Source organism: Gouania willdenowi, chromosome 7 (assembly GCF_900634775.1).
Source record: "Gouania willdenowi chromosome 7, fGouWil2.1, whole genome shotgun sequence".
In the NCBI taxonomy this organism is placed as follows: Eukaryota; Metazoa; Chordata; class Actinopteri; order Blenniiformes; family Gobiesocidae; genus Gouania; species Gouania willdenowi.
This window is the reverse complement of record NC_041050.1, coordinates 18,769,818-18,786,063: the sequence shown is the minus strand read 5'-3', so window position 1 is coordinate 18,786,063 and position 16,246 is coordinate 18,769,818. Positions and strand designations below refer to the sequence as shown.

The 16,246-nt window shown below is 36.4% G+C and overlaps 1 protein-coding gene across 1 annotated transcript in view; it reads left to right on the top strand.

Moving 5' to 3' along the window:
• The window catches only part of cpne9 (copine family member IX), a 142,492-nt gene that overhangs the window by 101,143 nt on the left and 25,103 nt on the right, over positions 1 to 16,246 (top strand). The window contains exons 13-17 of the mRNA XM_028453402.1: positions 1,535 to 1,588; positions 1,806 to 1,867; positions 2,158 to 2,204; positions 7,946 to 8,127; positions 9,578 to 9,705. Coding sequence (XP_028309203.1) covers positions 1,535 to 1,588; positions 1,806 to 1,867; positions 2,158 to 2,204; positions 7,946 to 8,127; positions 9,578 to 9,705 — 473 coding nt within the window. The remainder of the gene's footprint in view (positions 1 to 1,534; positions 1,589 to 1,805; positions 1,868 to 2,157; positions 2,205 to 7,945; positions 8,128 to 9,577; positions 9,706 to 16,246) is intronic.

Below are 16,246 nucleotides of genomic sequence, written 5' to 3'. Positions count from 1 at the left end.
GAGTTTCTGAACCCGCTGGCATTCATAATAGCTTTACAAAAAACAGTTTCTCAGTGTAAAGTCTCACTTTTCCAGAAACCCCTGGATGTCTGTGAGTCATTGGTAGGCATCTTTAAAAATACGTAACAAAAAATCCCTAAATACTAACAAATGTACCTGAAAACCACTGGGAAAGCACCAGTGTTGTCTGGCTGTCATCTTTCCTGTCCTGAAAACTTTTGCTCCTGATTTTTTCAATTAGAAAATCCCTGGATTAGAAAAGGATTTCCAAGGATTTCCTGATTTTGTTGGAAACCTCCCACTGCCTGTGAAACATGATTCTCGCTATTTCTGTGTTTCCGCAAGCATCTAAAAATGGCTGCTTCACCTCACAATCTAAAAAGTGATGTTCAAACCTAAGATTACATTTTAAACTATTGTTATACAAACACATTTTAATCAGAACTGAGTTTTGTTGCATAGGCTCAGGAGGATACTTAGGTATTTAACCTAACATTTTCCCGTGTTGCTCCAATGACTTGCATCTGTCAGACTCAATGCCCCGCAGCCAAATCTGTCCCTTCAAATGATCAGATGTAGCCCTCGAGAGAAAGTCAAAATGACTAAGTACATCAATCATTGTGTCAAACGTGGGACAAGAATCAATCAACAACACTACCAAAAAACATTTGTTTTCATTAGAAAAAGAAGGTGGTTTTGGGGTTTAGTTACTTTTTCAGCTGAAATGACACAAAGTCCTTTGTCGCTGCCAATATAAACGTTTTTCTAAGATGAATCTTTGCTTGCAGATCTTCCAGTGTTTGGCTGAGGTGGAGCCTACTGTCATAACTTGAGTTTTTGTTCCAAACCAATGGACTATTGATAAAGCACCATCACAACACAGTTAACTCCAAAGAGATTTTAATTAATTTCTCTCCAAATTCAGCATTACCTAGCTTACATTTGAAAAGTTTAGTCACTGCAACTCTGACTGCATTCTGAATCACAGCATTAAAAATCCTTTTGATCATTTCTGGATAATAGGCAACAGAAAACCATCCACTCCAACATCTGTGCAAAGTTTTGAAGGTGAGCTGGGAATATGTGATAGTTATAAATTAGCCTTATCTACTAGAAAGTTCATTTCTGTTCTATGAGAGAAATAGGCCCACACATTTACTTCATTAGCTAATAGACCTATGCACAAGATTGGCCATTAGTGCACAGGCTTATTAAAGCAAGCAAAGCAAAGGGATCCCTCGATCCTATTAAATGAGTTAGTATCATGTTTTTCCAGACTTATGAATAAAGACATCACAGGATCTCTGATAATCAGCTTTGACTGCGGGATAACGTTTGCAAATCAGATTTGTGGCGACAATGCACGGATGGATGGATTTTTATTAGCTGTCAGTGTACACAGTTAAAGGCAATATTATATTTAATTTGTGGGCTGGCATCAAATATCTAATGAATTATTCATATCTATGAGGGAGACTTTTTTTTTACATGCAACCTCTCCATCAATCATTTCCTTCTCTTTTATCCATGACAGGTTTTAAACCCTAAGAAGAAAGGCAAAAAGAAGAAATACGTCAACTCTGGCACTGTGAGTGGGTATATGTTCCATAAATAACTTTCATATTTCATATTAAATCTACCATCATATAACATAAATACCATCACCTCTCCTTTTATCTGTTTTACTGGTTGGCCACCTGTTTGTCTTTTTACCTCTCTGTGTACTTGGACTGTGTCCATTTTCTACTGCCATGCTCTGTTTATCACTTGATATATGTGTGTGTGTGTGTGTGTGTCTTCACTAGGTAACTCTGCTGTCCTTCAAAGTGGAGTCCGAGTATACGTTTGTGGATTTCATCCGAGGAGGGTGAGTGGAATCTAAATTAGCCAGCTGTCAATAGGAATGTCAGCATATATGCTTTGCGTGTGTGTCCATGTCTCTCTCTGTGTGTTACAGAGAATTCTTATTGAGCCTAAATGAGTTATTGAAGTGTAGGTAGTTTAATTTAAATTAAATTCCTTGTTTCAAGCCAGTGATGGGAGTATCGTCCCACTATTCTAATACTACCCTAGTTAGTCACTAACCAGCACTGTTACACTAAAGTTCAAACAGCTCCTTGTTGTCTCTCTCTTTGATTCTCACTTTTCTTGCTACAGAACACAACTGAACTTCACTGTGGCTATAGACTTCACAGCATCCAATGGTAAGTCACAAGTGTGTTTTAAATACATGACTTTAACTCCTCGGCCTAATTTTTTATGTTGTTTTTTCATGATAGCTTTAAGCTTGTGTTTAATAAAGCCATATAATGGCATTTCGTCATGTACCGGTACGATCAAGCACTTGGCTGTAGAATAGGGGATGTAGGTTTGTACCGATGTAAATGCTTCCCATTGGATTAATGTCTGTGGATGAATACAAAGTGTCACAAAATCACGTTTGTTATTTGCATTAATAAATTAAATGCATTTTTAACAAAGATGTTAAAATTTTAGGTTTGGGTTATCTGTTTTAAATAGAAAAAAAAGATTTTCATAAAGGTTTGAGATATTGTCATGAATTCCAGACAGAGTAAACCAGAGACCTGGCGGTAGCCTATCATTGAGTTGAAATGCAGATAAAAATGAAATAAAGTCAAAACAAACATTCAATTATTTGAGACCAGGTAAGGACCCATTGGTATCATTTCTTTTTTTATTTTATCACATCGTTCCAGACATGTAACACAATAAAGAAACACGTGTGTACCCATGCAAAGGAAAAAGAAAAAAGTGCCTAAAAGGTATCTGTCTGCAGTGCACCTATATCTAATACAACATGTTTGAGGTGTACAGGAAGAAGAGAAACTTTCTTTCTCTCTTTAGAGGAAATCCTACTTCCCATGCACAAAGAATCACCAAATTTCACACAAAGTTCCAGTCCTATGCAATTGTCCTAAAGGTGACATCCTCTAAAGTTCAAGATTTTGAATGTTCACGACAAATCAGCCATATGTGCCAAAGATTTGCAGCTTTCCCCAAAATACAGACACAAACTCAATATGTTTTTGTTTATTTAATTTAAAGTAAATCACTGTTTCTTTGAAAAGTTGTCAAATATATTAAATCTGTCTATCCTGATCAATTGACATCAAACTTGCTTGAGCACAGATCCTACTCAAACAACCCACACAGATTTTTAATTGATCAAAAATTGAGCCTACAGTGCCACAACATGTTTTACAGTAAATGGTGATGTTAACACATATTTTCAAATTCTTGCTAAATACATTCTCAATGTTCATCCAAACATCTTGGAATGATTGTAGATTATGTGTGGAAAATATCAGAATTGGAGTCAATGCAAAAATGCCATTTTTAAGTGTAAAGATTTACCTTAAGGAGCCATTAAATCATTGTTAAAAAAAAATAATAATAAAAATAACCAGCATCTAGATGCAATATGTGTATTTTTATCCCCCGTGGAAGGAGGATATAGGTTTGAGCACTGTCCGTTCGTCCGTCCGAGTTAAAGATAGGATAACCAAATTTGGTGTGTGGCTTCAGGGCATCAATACCTTGATGGAGTTCGAAAATGAGAAGTGAGCAATAACTTTTTTTCTGAGTTATTGCCCTTGTCTCGTTTTTCTGTACTATGTTTGTGGATTCTTCAGAGGGGAAAGCTTTTCTTAGAAACCGTTTATAATAGTTAGTAGTTTTATATTCTGATGTGATAATATTTGTTTTATGTATATACAGTAGTTCTTAGATTTAGGACATTTAGGGAAAGGTTGTGAGTTACAATGAGAACCAATCTGGCGGGGGATGTTGATGACGATGTCTTCTTGTCTTAGCAGAATGTTTGACAGCCATTTGAAATCTGCCTCTAAACGCTAACAGCTGCTGTCTTGCACACAGGTGATTGGCTTAGTCAATTAGTGAAGCTACAGGTGAAATTTCCATGTGCTAATTAACTCAGTGACATAAGGATGTTCCCTCATGAAATACAATAGTTTTGTATTATTAAGTTTGACTTATTATTTATTGGCTAATTATTTCAGCTGTAAAATTCCTATAATGAGCTAGAAGAAGTTTAGAGTTGTTTTTTGCTAATTAACTCTGTAGCATAGAGCGTTGTCTCTTTTTTGTTTTTTTTTAAATGAGCTTTAATAAAATGCACATTAAAACTTATGATTGTGATTCTGATTAGCATGCCACCTTTTTTTTCTTCTTCCTTAACTCTACCACCTGAGCCACAGTCGCCCGTGGCTCAGGTGGTAGAGGAGTCATTTTCTCACCAAGAGGTTGTGGGTTCAGTCTCAAGGCGATACCTGGCTATGTGCTGAAGTGTCCTTGGCCAAAACACTGAACTCTCGGTTGCTCAAAATGGTCGACTTGTGTTTTGCATGGAAACTCTGTCTCATTGACGTGTGAATGAGTTGATATCATAAAGCGCTTGGGTACTACTTTGTCATAAAAGTACTATATAATTCAGGTCTATTTCAATATTTGCCATTTACTCAGAATTGCCTAAATTTGCCTGGCCCCCACAGGTGGAGTTTGTGATTCTTACCGGGGGGCAGCAAAAAAAACAAAACAAAACAAAAAAAAACTTTAAATATATAGAACGTCTCGAGTTTCGCTTCACGAATAAGGAATGAAAACAAATCTATCAATCTAACTGTTTATTATTATTATTTTATTTATGTGACATAACAGCTGTATTATGGACCTACCAAAATAAATAAAAAAATGCACCTTGAAATGTTCAGCACCCACTGTAACTTAAATAATGATAGAGTAAAGTTGCTCAAATTAAGCAGTGTTATTATTTATACAAGATGTGCTTTAATATTGGAGATACACTTTAACATGGAGGGAGAGACTTGCTGTCAGTTGTAAATCACTACGTTAAACAACAGGTAGGAGAGAATTAAAGGATCCATATGGATAAAAAGCATTTAAAAGGCCAACAATGTAGATTATGGCATTTGAAGTCTCTAACAACGTATCTCCACCTTTGCTTATTTTCTATGTGGTCCCGTGGATGCCGATTTTGTTGCGGGGGAGGAGGGCGAGTAGATTATCACAACAACCGCTCAATCCACCGCTTTATATTCAGACAAGTGCGCACTGAGCGCAGGGTTTGCTCGTTCTCTGTTCCAGCCACTTGTTTTCTCGGTGTATCATTGCAAACAACAGACATATGGGTCTACAGATCACCCGCGGTATCCCCCATTATGTAAACAAACAAAGCTCTGAGCTGCTACGGGAAGCAGGAGGGTCAAATGTCATCAACTGCTGGTCCTTTAAAACTTTTTTACTTGGTTTTATTTTGTAAACCTTTTTTATTTTATATTGCCATTTTTATCATTTCCTAGTCACTGTGTTTTTGGCACTTAACATATGTGTAAATTATGTACATTATATTAAAAATTTAATTTTTTCAAATGAATTTGGGAAAACTTAAAAAAAACTTTTCATCACTTGGAGGGGCAATGCCCCCTCTGCCCCCCGCAAACTCCGCATATGCTGGCCCCAACCATTGCTGCACAACAGCTATAATTAAGTATTGATTCTCTAATTGACATGAAAAACGTGCTTTTGGACCGTGGTCGGAAACACTTAAACATCATTGCTAAAAACACATAAACATTGAGGATGCATCAATCAATTGAACGCTCAGAAGTCAGAAGTAATTTTAATAGCGTAAATACTGCCAAACTTCTTAACTGAGGGGGCCAATTAGGCTCCAAGCATTCGACCAGTAGATCAGTATGTATCGATCACACCGCTACCACATGGTCATGGAGTAAATGTGTGTTGTGTTTGAGCCAATTCCACCGCAGTAATGTCACACTCAATAAAAGAAATCATTATTTGATCCTACTTCATTAGCAAGTCTTCAATAATATGTCTGGTGTCCCCTACAAATACTGTTTAGCGCAATGTAAGACAATAGAATAGCAAAGACATAAGATTTCACTCAGTTTATACCAGATTCTTCATTCCTAATCCTGGAGAACCTCTTTCCTGCTTGTAAAACATTAATTGGAGGAGCTTTCAGTACAGCTGCATGACGGTACATGCATTAGATTCAGGTGTGTTCCAGCAGGGAGGCGGAGGAGATATTAGCCAGCAACTATGCTGAGTTAACGTTCAATAAGTAAATAATAAAAGGGGTGTCAAGTTCAATATATCTGAGTAAAGAACAGAATCGAAAAAACATGTCCTGCTTTCCACTAAACCTAATCTAAGTCTAATAGATTTTTGTTTTGATAGTTATACAGATTTGGTTAGTTATAGCCAGTGACGTACTGTATAGAGAGAGAGTTGCAACAATGGAAGTCCAAAATCTTTCACTGTCACGTAATTCACGTAAGACTGAATTCGTACCCCGGACGCCACTGGCGACCTATTCAAATCAATTGACATCACTGGACTTATTGGTAATTTGGCATCAATAACTGCATTATTGACAATATTTATACAGTACACCATCACATGTATGTGTATATACAATATATGTTTTTGTAGTCCCATGAATTTGTTTTTTTTACCCCTAATGTAAATTAATTTTAAAGATTAGTATAAACAGCTTGCTCACCTGCTTTTTTGACAAAGTTAGGGCCAACATTAATTTGGTTAAAAAAACATGTGTTAATATGTATTGTATACAGGATGTATTGCTTTGAATTTTCTTAAACTTGGATGGTATTAAGAGCAATCACATTTCAATGTTTGACATATTAATATCCATAAAACTTTTATGCAAACAACCAACTTCTATTTTGAATGGGGGCTGTTTAAAAATTCAAACTAGTATATTTTCTTCCGTTTCAGTAATCCCATGGTAGTTAAGGGCCTGTGTAATGATTTAATGTAATCTTTGACTTTGATGCTGTATTGCAAATACATTTAACTTAATCTTTCTGTTTACAATTTGTATGCAACCCTGCCCTTCATAACACTATATATACATGAATACATATTTACATAATATTTGATCATAATTAGCTGAGTTTATGCACTATATTCACAGCCAGAAGAAACTCAAAGCTTAAAAAATTGCTGTTTAGAAATCTCAAATATGCAGTATAAATTCAAAGCATTATGAATTCCCCCCCACATAGCCTGTGGGGGGAGGTGGTGGGTGTCGGGGTTGGGCTAGGCCTTTGGTCCCATGGGTTTTCTCAGCTTTTGTATGTTTGTTTTATTTTGATCCCCATTAGCTATACTGGGCGAGTTGGCTGTTTGCTTCAAATAAAAAGCTCTGTCACACTTAAAAGCAGACACTCACTGTGTCTCTATCCCTCCTTTCACTCTCATCTTTATTGTGTCCAAGCATTAGGATGCTTTGTCACTACACTGGTACACCACTGTTTCTGGAATCATTTTTACTCTTATGTTCTGTAATGCAGTAAAATGCTTTGTACCCACTTGTAATAAATGTGGGTACGTATCATTACGTAGGTCTGAACCCTCAATTTTAATGAATGCAGCAAATGTAACTGCCATGCTGCTCCAAAATTGTATGTGTTACATTTAAGGTCTTATTGTCACATGGTGGAACGGGCTTGTCAAACAGGTGAGATGCACATGCTGGATGGTGTTTTTATGGCCAGAGACACATGGTGCACCTGCGTTACGGTTGGAAGCTTGAAGGGATTAGGAGGCGAATACATTAACGGGCTGTGTGTTGGGAGCATGGAGGCTGTCGTGGTTAATCAAATCTCTTCTTCCCTTCCTTCCCTCCTGTCATCCCTTTGAAAAGGAGGCACTCCATACAGAGTGGAGGAAAGAGGGCAGACCTAATGCCAAGAGTGAAAAAGCAGTCATTTTAATGTTATGAAAAATAGTAGCATAGTTGGATCCTTTTTCTTTTTTTTTTTTTCTTAAATTCAATTTCAATGAATCATACAACAGAAAACCTATTACCATCTTCCTGATTGAATTTTTTTTCCAGGTAACCCATCCCAGCCCACGTCCCTTCACTACATGAGTCCTTACCAGATGAATTCTTACGCCATGGCCCTGAGGGCAGTTGGAGAGATTATCCAGGACTATGACAGTGACAAGCTCTTTCCTGCCTACGGCTTTGGAGCTAAACTGCCCCCTGATGGCAAAATCTCCCACGCGTTTCCACTGGTGAGAAGCAAACAGACTGACACACATACAAACACACATTCCTAATAATAAGGCAATGCAGGCACAATAGAACTTTGACAGGGTGTGGCACAGAGCAGGTGATGTAGCTGCTGCACAAATGTAAAAGTTGACTCATCTGCTTGCCAGCGGGTCTCTCCAAGAATCCCCTTCACTTCCTCCTCTTGCCCCCCCAAGAGATAAGGGCAACCAGTCAAAAACTGCTGGGTACTAATCTGAAGTCATGCCAAGTGTTTACTTGTGCTTTCTGCTTGTTTGTGTGTGTAGCTGTAACCATGTACCCGTTTGTATAAAGACATTGATTTGAAGGGCCTGAAAACAGAACTAGTGATGGCAACCCCTGCATAGATGGTTATGTTTGTATTCCCCACATTTGTAGGTGCTTTAGCAGTTTGGTTTCGTAAAAACTCCTTAAATTAATTGTCATTGTAATCCATTCTGTGTCTTGTAAGTCTTAAATAAATGGATGTTGGCCTGATAAAGAAATGATCCAGTGCTCGTGTACATTATTCAAAAAGAGCTTTTTAGAATTGAAGAAACACGTCTTATTACTAGAAATGGAATAACAAATGTTCCTACCTACCCCACTGCCATGTGCTCACCAAACCTCTGGTTAGGAATTACTGATAAAGAATAGACAATCTTCAATTTTTTGTGTCTACAACAAATAGGATAAATACCTTTATGAATAGCTGTGAGTTCAGGTGTTGTGACCAAAAGCTAAGCAGGCATCGAAATAGGTAGGACAGGGATTTAAAAAACAAGCAGCTGAGACCTGCAGCTCATCAGTCTGACAGCCTCTGGGTGGAAGCTGTGCTGAAGTCCAGCTGCTGTTGTCCTAATGCTCTGCAGACTCCTGCCTGAGGGGAGGGGTTCAAAAAGCCCATGGGACTGCACCACCATGTCCTTGATATCATCTTCAAGATGTTTTTCATCACCTTACCCGCAGCAGAGCAGGTTCAGTACCAGGTGGTGATAGAGACAGTGAGGGTACCTCATACCTGAGCCTCCAATGGGCATCATCAGGAGGATATGGTGTTGATTAACCACTTCAAGTCTATCAGTTCACCCCAAGGTCCTTTGTGGAAGGGAATAAACATTTAATCAAAACAAAGCCTTTTTCCTCAGATGACTGAACAATAGTTATGTAGAGTGTTTTTGTTGTCTAGAAATAATGCTAATAATGAGTTTCTAATAGACAAAAGCTTTTTAAATGAATGGAATTGTGAAGTACTGTAAGCAGGGCTGAATATATAGTGGATTCCATGATAGTGTATGATGTGTGAAGCTCGTGGAGCCACAACCTGCATAGAACATAATAGTAAATTGTATTGTAACAACTCAGAGAACCTTGATATGTTTGATTAAAGACTGTAGCTGTGGCCCTCAGTTTTTTTCTTGTAACATCCAGTTCCTGCGTTGCTTGTTGCAGGGCGGAGATGCTGAAAATCCAAACTGTCTGGGAATAGAAGGAGTGCTGGAGGCGTATTTCCAGAGCCTGAGGACGGTGCAGCTTTATGGACCCACAAACTTTGCGCCTGTCATTAACAAGGTGGCGAAGTAAGTTGGAAAAGTGTCACTTTATCTTATTTATTGGATGTACTATATAAGTTGTTCATCACCAAAACCATGGGTGTATATTTTGTCTTAGCATCAGTAATCCAAAGATCCTGTAAGAAGCTTCTTTGGAAGATTAAAGATGACAGATTTAGGAATTAATTAATTAAAGTTTGTGTAGAGGGAAATGCAGCATATCTAAGGTTACACCCACTATTTTTGTGGCATTAGAGGTACTTTACATAACTGTTGTTCTCTTGATTGGATTTTGATTTAGTTTTAGTCATAGTTTTTATTGTAGTTTTAGTCAAAATTTTGTCATCAGGACTATTTCAATTGTAGTCTAGTTTTAGTCAAGTAAATACCATTAGGAGGTTTGTCGATGACATATGTTACAGAAATAGTCGATTAAACTATACACCATATGAGTTTATGCAGTTTTAAGATTCAATTACCATTAATCAACCTGATAAATACCCTGGTTGGTGACAATGTTGTAAGTACACACAGACAGATTTGATGTGATCAGTGTGTTAACTTCTTAAGTCAAAGTTAACACGTTATTATTTTATCAACACATTATCTTCTAAATGCTGATAATAAATTTAACGCACAATTATCGCAATTTTCTTCTTTTTTTTTTCAAAGAAGCACTTTGAACTGTAGTTGGAATTTGGCACATTACATTTGCTGGGACAGAGTTGCTTTTGCGTTCCATTCATATTGCCATGACAAAATACTGTACACAGAATTTCAGCACAAAAAAAACAACTTGAAAAAAAATTAACTTAGAAAAACCGTGCGATTATCGCGATTAAAAATGGAATTGTTTGACGGCACTAGTTTGTATTAGTCGACAAAAATATGAAAATTTTATAACACAGTTTTTGTAAACATGTATTTAAATAAAATAAGTCATAGTCTAGTTCAGGGGTCCTGAACCCTGATCCGAATGTGTTGTTTTATTTTAATAATAATTGAAATTGATGTCAAAAATGAAATGGCATTTTATTTTATGTTTGATTTAAATGATAATTATCTTTTTTTTTTAAAATATATTATTATAATTACTTATAGACATTGTCAGCTCCAGTATGTGTTAGATTCTCATCAGCTCATCATTTAACAGGTTGCTGTTTTCCTTTAGACATCTGACTGTAACACTGTGCTTTTGTCTCTACATTAAAATGTCAATCCTCTTCTGAGCTACAGTATATCGAGTCATTACTAGTAATCCTAGTGTGTTTAGATATTTAGTTATCAGTTTGGAAATACTCAACATTTTAGTGAAGGTTTTATACAGAAAATAAGAATTTTCAATTAAAGTACAGGCAAAAATTGTCTGGGATTAACATGTATAGTGTTGACTTCTTACAAAGCTTCACGTACAGTTATGCATCATTATTGCTTTTTTCCAATTGATGCCATTTTGTGTTGACGGGTGGGAAAAATTACTGGTATAAACACACGGTGTCTGAAATAGGGGAGATCATGGTGGGTGTGAAATAAAGATTATTAGCTGTAATCGTGTTTTTAACCTCAATCCTCTTTTTATGTAATACTTAAATGGTTTAAAAGACATATTTTTAGAACTAAAAATCTAATACGTGAACAGGACGTATTTACACACTACTGCCTCAAAGCTAGAAGGCCATGAGTTCAACTCCTGCAGTGGACCTGGGACTTTTGTGTGTTTAGTTTGCATGTTTATTCTGTGCTTTAGTTTTCCTCTTCAGGTTTCTCCCACAGGCTATGAACTCTAAATTCTACTCAATTGTAGATTGTCTCTAAAATGCCCATATGGTGTTTTGAGGAGCCACAAAACAATGGCTGCTCAATTCTATTTCCAGCCTAGATTTCCATTCCCAATTCTCCACAACCATTAAGCCACATTTTTAAACTAGAATTAATGTATATTAAAAAAATTAAATATATATATATATATATATTTTTATTATCATTTTGTTTTAAAAAAGTACAACAAAAGCTGTTGCTTTAATAGAGGAACTTTGACCCATAATAACAAAGGAAACATTTGGTCACATTCTTGCCAGGAATGATTGTGTATTTCAATATTTGATAGCAACACATTTGAGAAACTAAAAGGGTTATTACCGTATTTTTCGGACTATAAGGCGCACTTAAAATCTTTTAATTTTCTCAAAAATCGACAGTGCGCCTTATAATCAGGTGCGCCTTATGTATGAAATGAATATGTCAAAATGTTTTAGTACAACTTTGGTAAACTATGAAGCTGCACTGCTTGATGGATTTTTGGCGCTTTAGGGCTACCGTAGACAGGCGCCTTGTGGAGTGATATGTACCAGTACTGTACTTCAACATACTGAACTGAAAAAGTGAGTGTAATGTTCTGTATTTTATATGTTAAACCTGAACAATGTTGAGAGTTATTGTTAATGAGTTGAATAAAGTTTGACTTATATGACTATTTTGTTTCGCTTAATAATAATAATAATAATAATAATAATAATAATAATAATAATAATAATAATAATAATAATAATAATAACAAACCGGTGCGCCTTATGTATGAAAATAGACCCAGTCAGACCCATTCATTGACAGCGCGCCTTATAATCCGGTGCGCCCTATAGTCCGAAAAATACGGTACTTAAATAACAAGTAAACTGGTTTAATCACAGTTTATTGAATTGATTCTACACTTTCTAGTGATTCCCACTAGTTGTGTAGCATTGAATCACTTTACACTTCACTCTAATGGTGACTGAGCTGTTATGCAAAGTGCTTGCCCTTCATCCAATGCAATTTGGAGTTCAGTGTCAGTGTCTGTCTGAAGGACACTGACGTGTTGACAGGCTATAGCCTGAAATTGAACTTTTGATTAGAACAAGGTGACCCGGTATTATCTCAAATGAGCCGAAGCATAAAAATCTGAAACCTATTTTAGGTAAAAAAAAACTTTTCACTTTTACTGCAATCGGGAAACATAAAATGGCTCCCTGAATGTTTATAAAATCAAAATAAAAACTGACCTGCATATGATACAGTAATGAAAATAGCTTCAGCGTTGATTGGCTGTCACATGCTGTCGTCAATGTGTGGTGACTTCAGGCAGAGAGAAACACTACACGAGAGGCAAAGAGCACGTTTAAAAATAAATATATTTTATCAGCTATTGTTGGAAAAAACGCCTGATACCAATTATTATAAAAAAAAGCCTCAGGTTTCATGTTTTCTGTAATTTTGACTTCCTCACAGAGCCAAAGTGTTTATGTATTCAATATGTATATGTAAAGAGCTGCATTTTTTTTTTTTTTTTTTTTTTTTTTTTTTTTTTTTTTTTATCGTTGTGGCTCAGCAAAGTTTCATTTTAAACTGTTTTCCCCTCACTTTAATGAAGGACAGCACACAGATGCTACACAAAGTGATGCAACCAAAATGTTACACATTCAAATGTGTATTCATTATTCTAAAACAAAAAAAAGGAAGAAAATATATTCTTGTCTATGCTGATAATAATGAGCAACTTGTTAGTGTGACCTGTCAACTGGATTGACTTATTTGCCATTGCAATCTACAGTATCTCCCAATAATGTATCATTGCTATTTGAACTAATTAGCATGCACTGTGTATTAAACATTAGTAAAATCTTCGACATTGTCTTCATTTCCACCAAATAATTGTCTTTTTCTGAGTATTCCCTAGGTATGCAGGCTTGATTCTCTGCACTTTAGTTTGTTTGTTTATTCGTTCATCAGCTCCTACCCTGGGGATGTGGAAATCTCCTCATTATCCTTGAGTTTTAGAGCTAATGCTGATCTGTAATCTGCATTCTGGGGCCGATGTGCCATTTAATCCTCTGTATGCGAATAGTCTTGTTTTGACCAAATCTTTAGTTTTGTTTGTCTTTTAGCCTAAGGGCACCTGATCCTTACTAAGAGTAGAATCATTCAGGATTAAAGTTGCAGCAGAAACTAAGCTCTGTGTATTTACCTTTCCTTTTGATTTACAGATGGCAAAAATATATATTTCATTACAAAAAAAAGACGTCACAGCCATTGTTGACTTCACACTGATTCACAGAATGTAAGTTTTTATTGTCAATATCAGCTGTGAGTGCAAACTTTTACATTTGATGCTGAAGGTTAAAGGAATTGACATTCAGCTTGAAGGTTGGAGTTATGGGCTCTCCACTTTTTCAGAGTCTTATAGTTGAATAATCAATGACTCGACTATTTTATATTTTTCATGTTTTTTGGACATGGACACACTCTTTGGCTTTTTGAAAAGACATCTGCTCCTCTAATAATTTGAATATTAATTTAGATAGTTCCCTGTGATATGTTTATGTGCTGTTTAGGTTTTGTCTCTCATTCATCCTTGCAGATTAAATATTTTCACATTTTCATCTTAATCATAACTCTTGTCAATTTCAATATATCGGTAAAACCTTCAAACTTTTTATTTGTAAGACACAAGTAAGAATACATCAAATCTATTTATCACTGAAAAAAAACAGAACAGTAGATGGATCATGTATAAGTTCTTCATTGATGACACATTTATTTTATGATTAAGTTTATTATGATTTCATGCAAAGTTGCACCCCTGGGATTGTATACTGTTTTTACTTTGTACAACTGGAGTATAAAGGCAATCTTGTTTATTCTTTTGTTTGTATAAAGCATTGAGGAAAAAAACAGGGGAAGGAGTGATTAAGATGTTTTAACTTTTTAAAAACACGTTTGACATTTCTAAAACAGGTACAACATACAGTATCTATAATTATCACAATAAAAAGCAAATTCAATATACAATACATGTTTATGCATTGAGTATAAACAGGAACATTTGGGTAGTAGAAATAAAAATGGTACGTACATACTGTACATTCAGATGTACTGAACTCGTCATTAGTGACATGGATAAAATTGTTCTGGTGCAGATTGAAGGCCTTGGCTTGATTTAGACATCTCCGAGACAATGAAATCAACCCTTAGAACACCCTACATATACTGCTTCAAAATCACCATCTGGTCAAGACCAACACATAAATCATGGATGTCCAAGCAACAGTGTTTTATTGTAATGTAAATAATAACAAACACTGGGTCTCTCCCCTCGAATGAGAGAGAGACTTCGGGGTCCCAAAATCTTGACTTATTTATAGTCCTTCTGTAGCCCCCCTTTGGCCATTTGTCTTCTTCTCATTGGTTGGAATAGACCCCCAACCTGGTGCTGGCTCAGCTCTTCTTCTGCAACTCAGCATCTTCTATCCTTGTGCACATCGTGTCCACAGGTGTTCCTCATTCACTATCCTCCAGGCCATGCAAAGTTCAACTTGCGCTGCATTTTGTATCCACTCGGCCTGCGGCTCCTCTCTCAGCCTTGAAGAGTTCACGTTGTTGAGTTATTATCTTACATGTGCTCCGGTCCGGTCCCGGAGGTAACACAGTCTACCAGAGCTGTAAGACTCACCCGGTTCTTTCATGTATGAGGAGAAAACACATACATAACTTTATATTTATGATGAAACTGCAGTCAAGGAGTAGAGTTGACGCTATTTATTACAGACATGGTTTATAAGTGAGGACAAGACTACAGTATTTCAGTGCTGGCTCAGTTGCATTCCTTCCCTGGTTGGTTCCGGAAGTCAAAAGAGACCGTCGTCTTAGCCTCCTCTGGTTTTATCTGCTTCGTCCCTCCTCTTCCGCCGGACGCTCCCACCTCCCTAACCTGCGTCATTGATCAATGTGTATGGAACGGGTGTGCCGCGGAGTTACGTGACTTGCTTTATCTGAAGCTAAGTGTAATGTGCAAGTAATGTCCCTAAATATCCCTCAACATATACTGATTTAACCTTGATATTAAACTATCATTATCAACTCATATTAAGGGCTTTTTAGATGTTACTTTTTAAATGTAAATACATAATAACAGTATCAAATAATTCCAAGTAATTCAAATACAAGGCAAGGCAAGGCAAATTTATTTGTATAGCGCATTTCATACACAAGGCAACTCAATGTGCTTTAATTGATAAAACATTCAATTGTTTAAAATCAATAAGAACATTTAAAATCATCAGTAAAATCAATTAAAATCAACAGTAAAATCAATTAAAATCAACAGTAAAATCAATTAAAATCAACAGTAAAATCAATTAAAATCATCAACAAACACATTGCATCAACAACATGACCAAAAGTCTCTCTCTCAATAATACGCAGTAGAGAAAAAAGTGCCTTTAACTTTGATTTAAAAATGTTCACATTAGATGCTGACTTCAGCTCTGCTGGCAGTTTCTTCCACTTCTTTGCAGCATAACAACTAAACGCAGCATCACCATGTGTACTGTGAACTCTGGGCTCCACTATCTGACCTGTGTCCATAGATCTGAGAGACCTGCTGGGTTCATACCTGACTAACATGTCACTGATGTATTCTGGACCAAACCCATTCACAAATTTATACACCAGCAGCAGAACTTTAAAGTCTATTCTGAGGCTGACTGGGAGCCAGTGTAAAGACTTTAAAACTGGAGTAATGTGCTCTGACCTC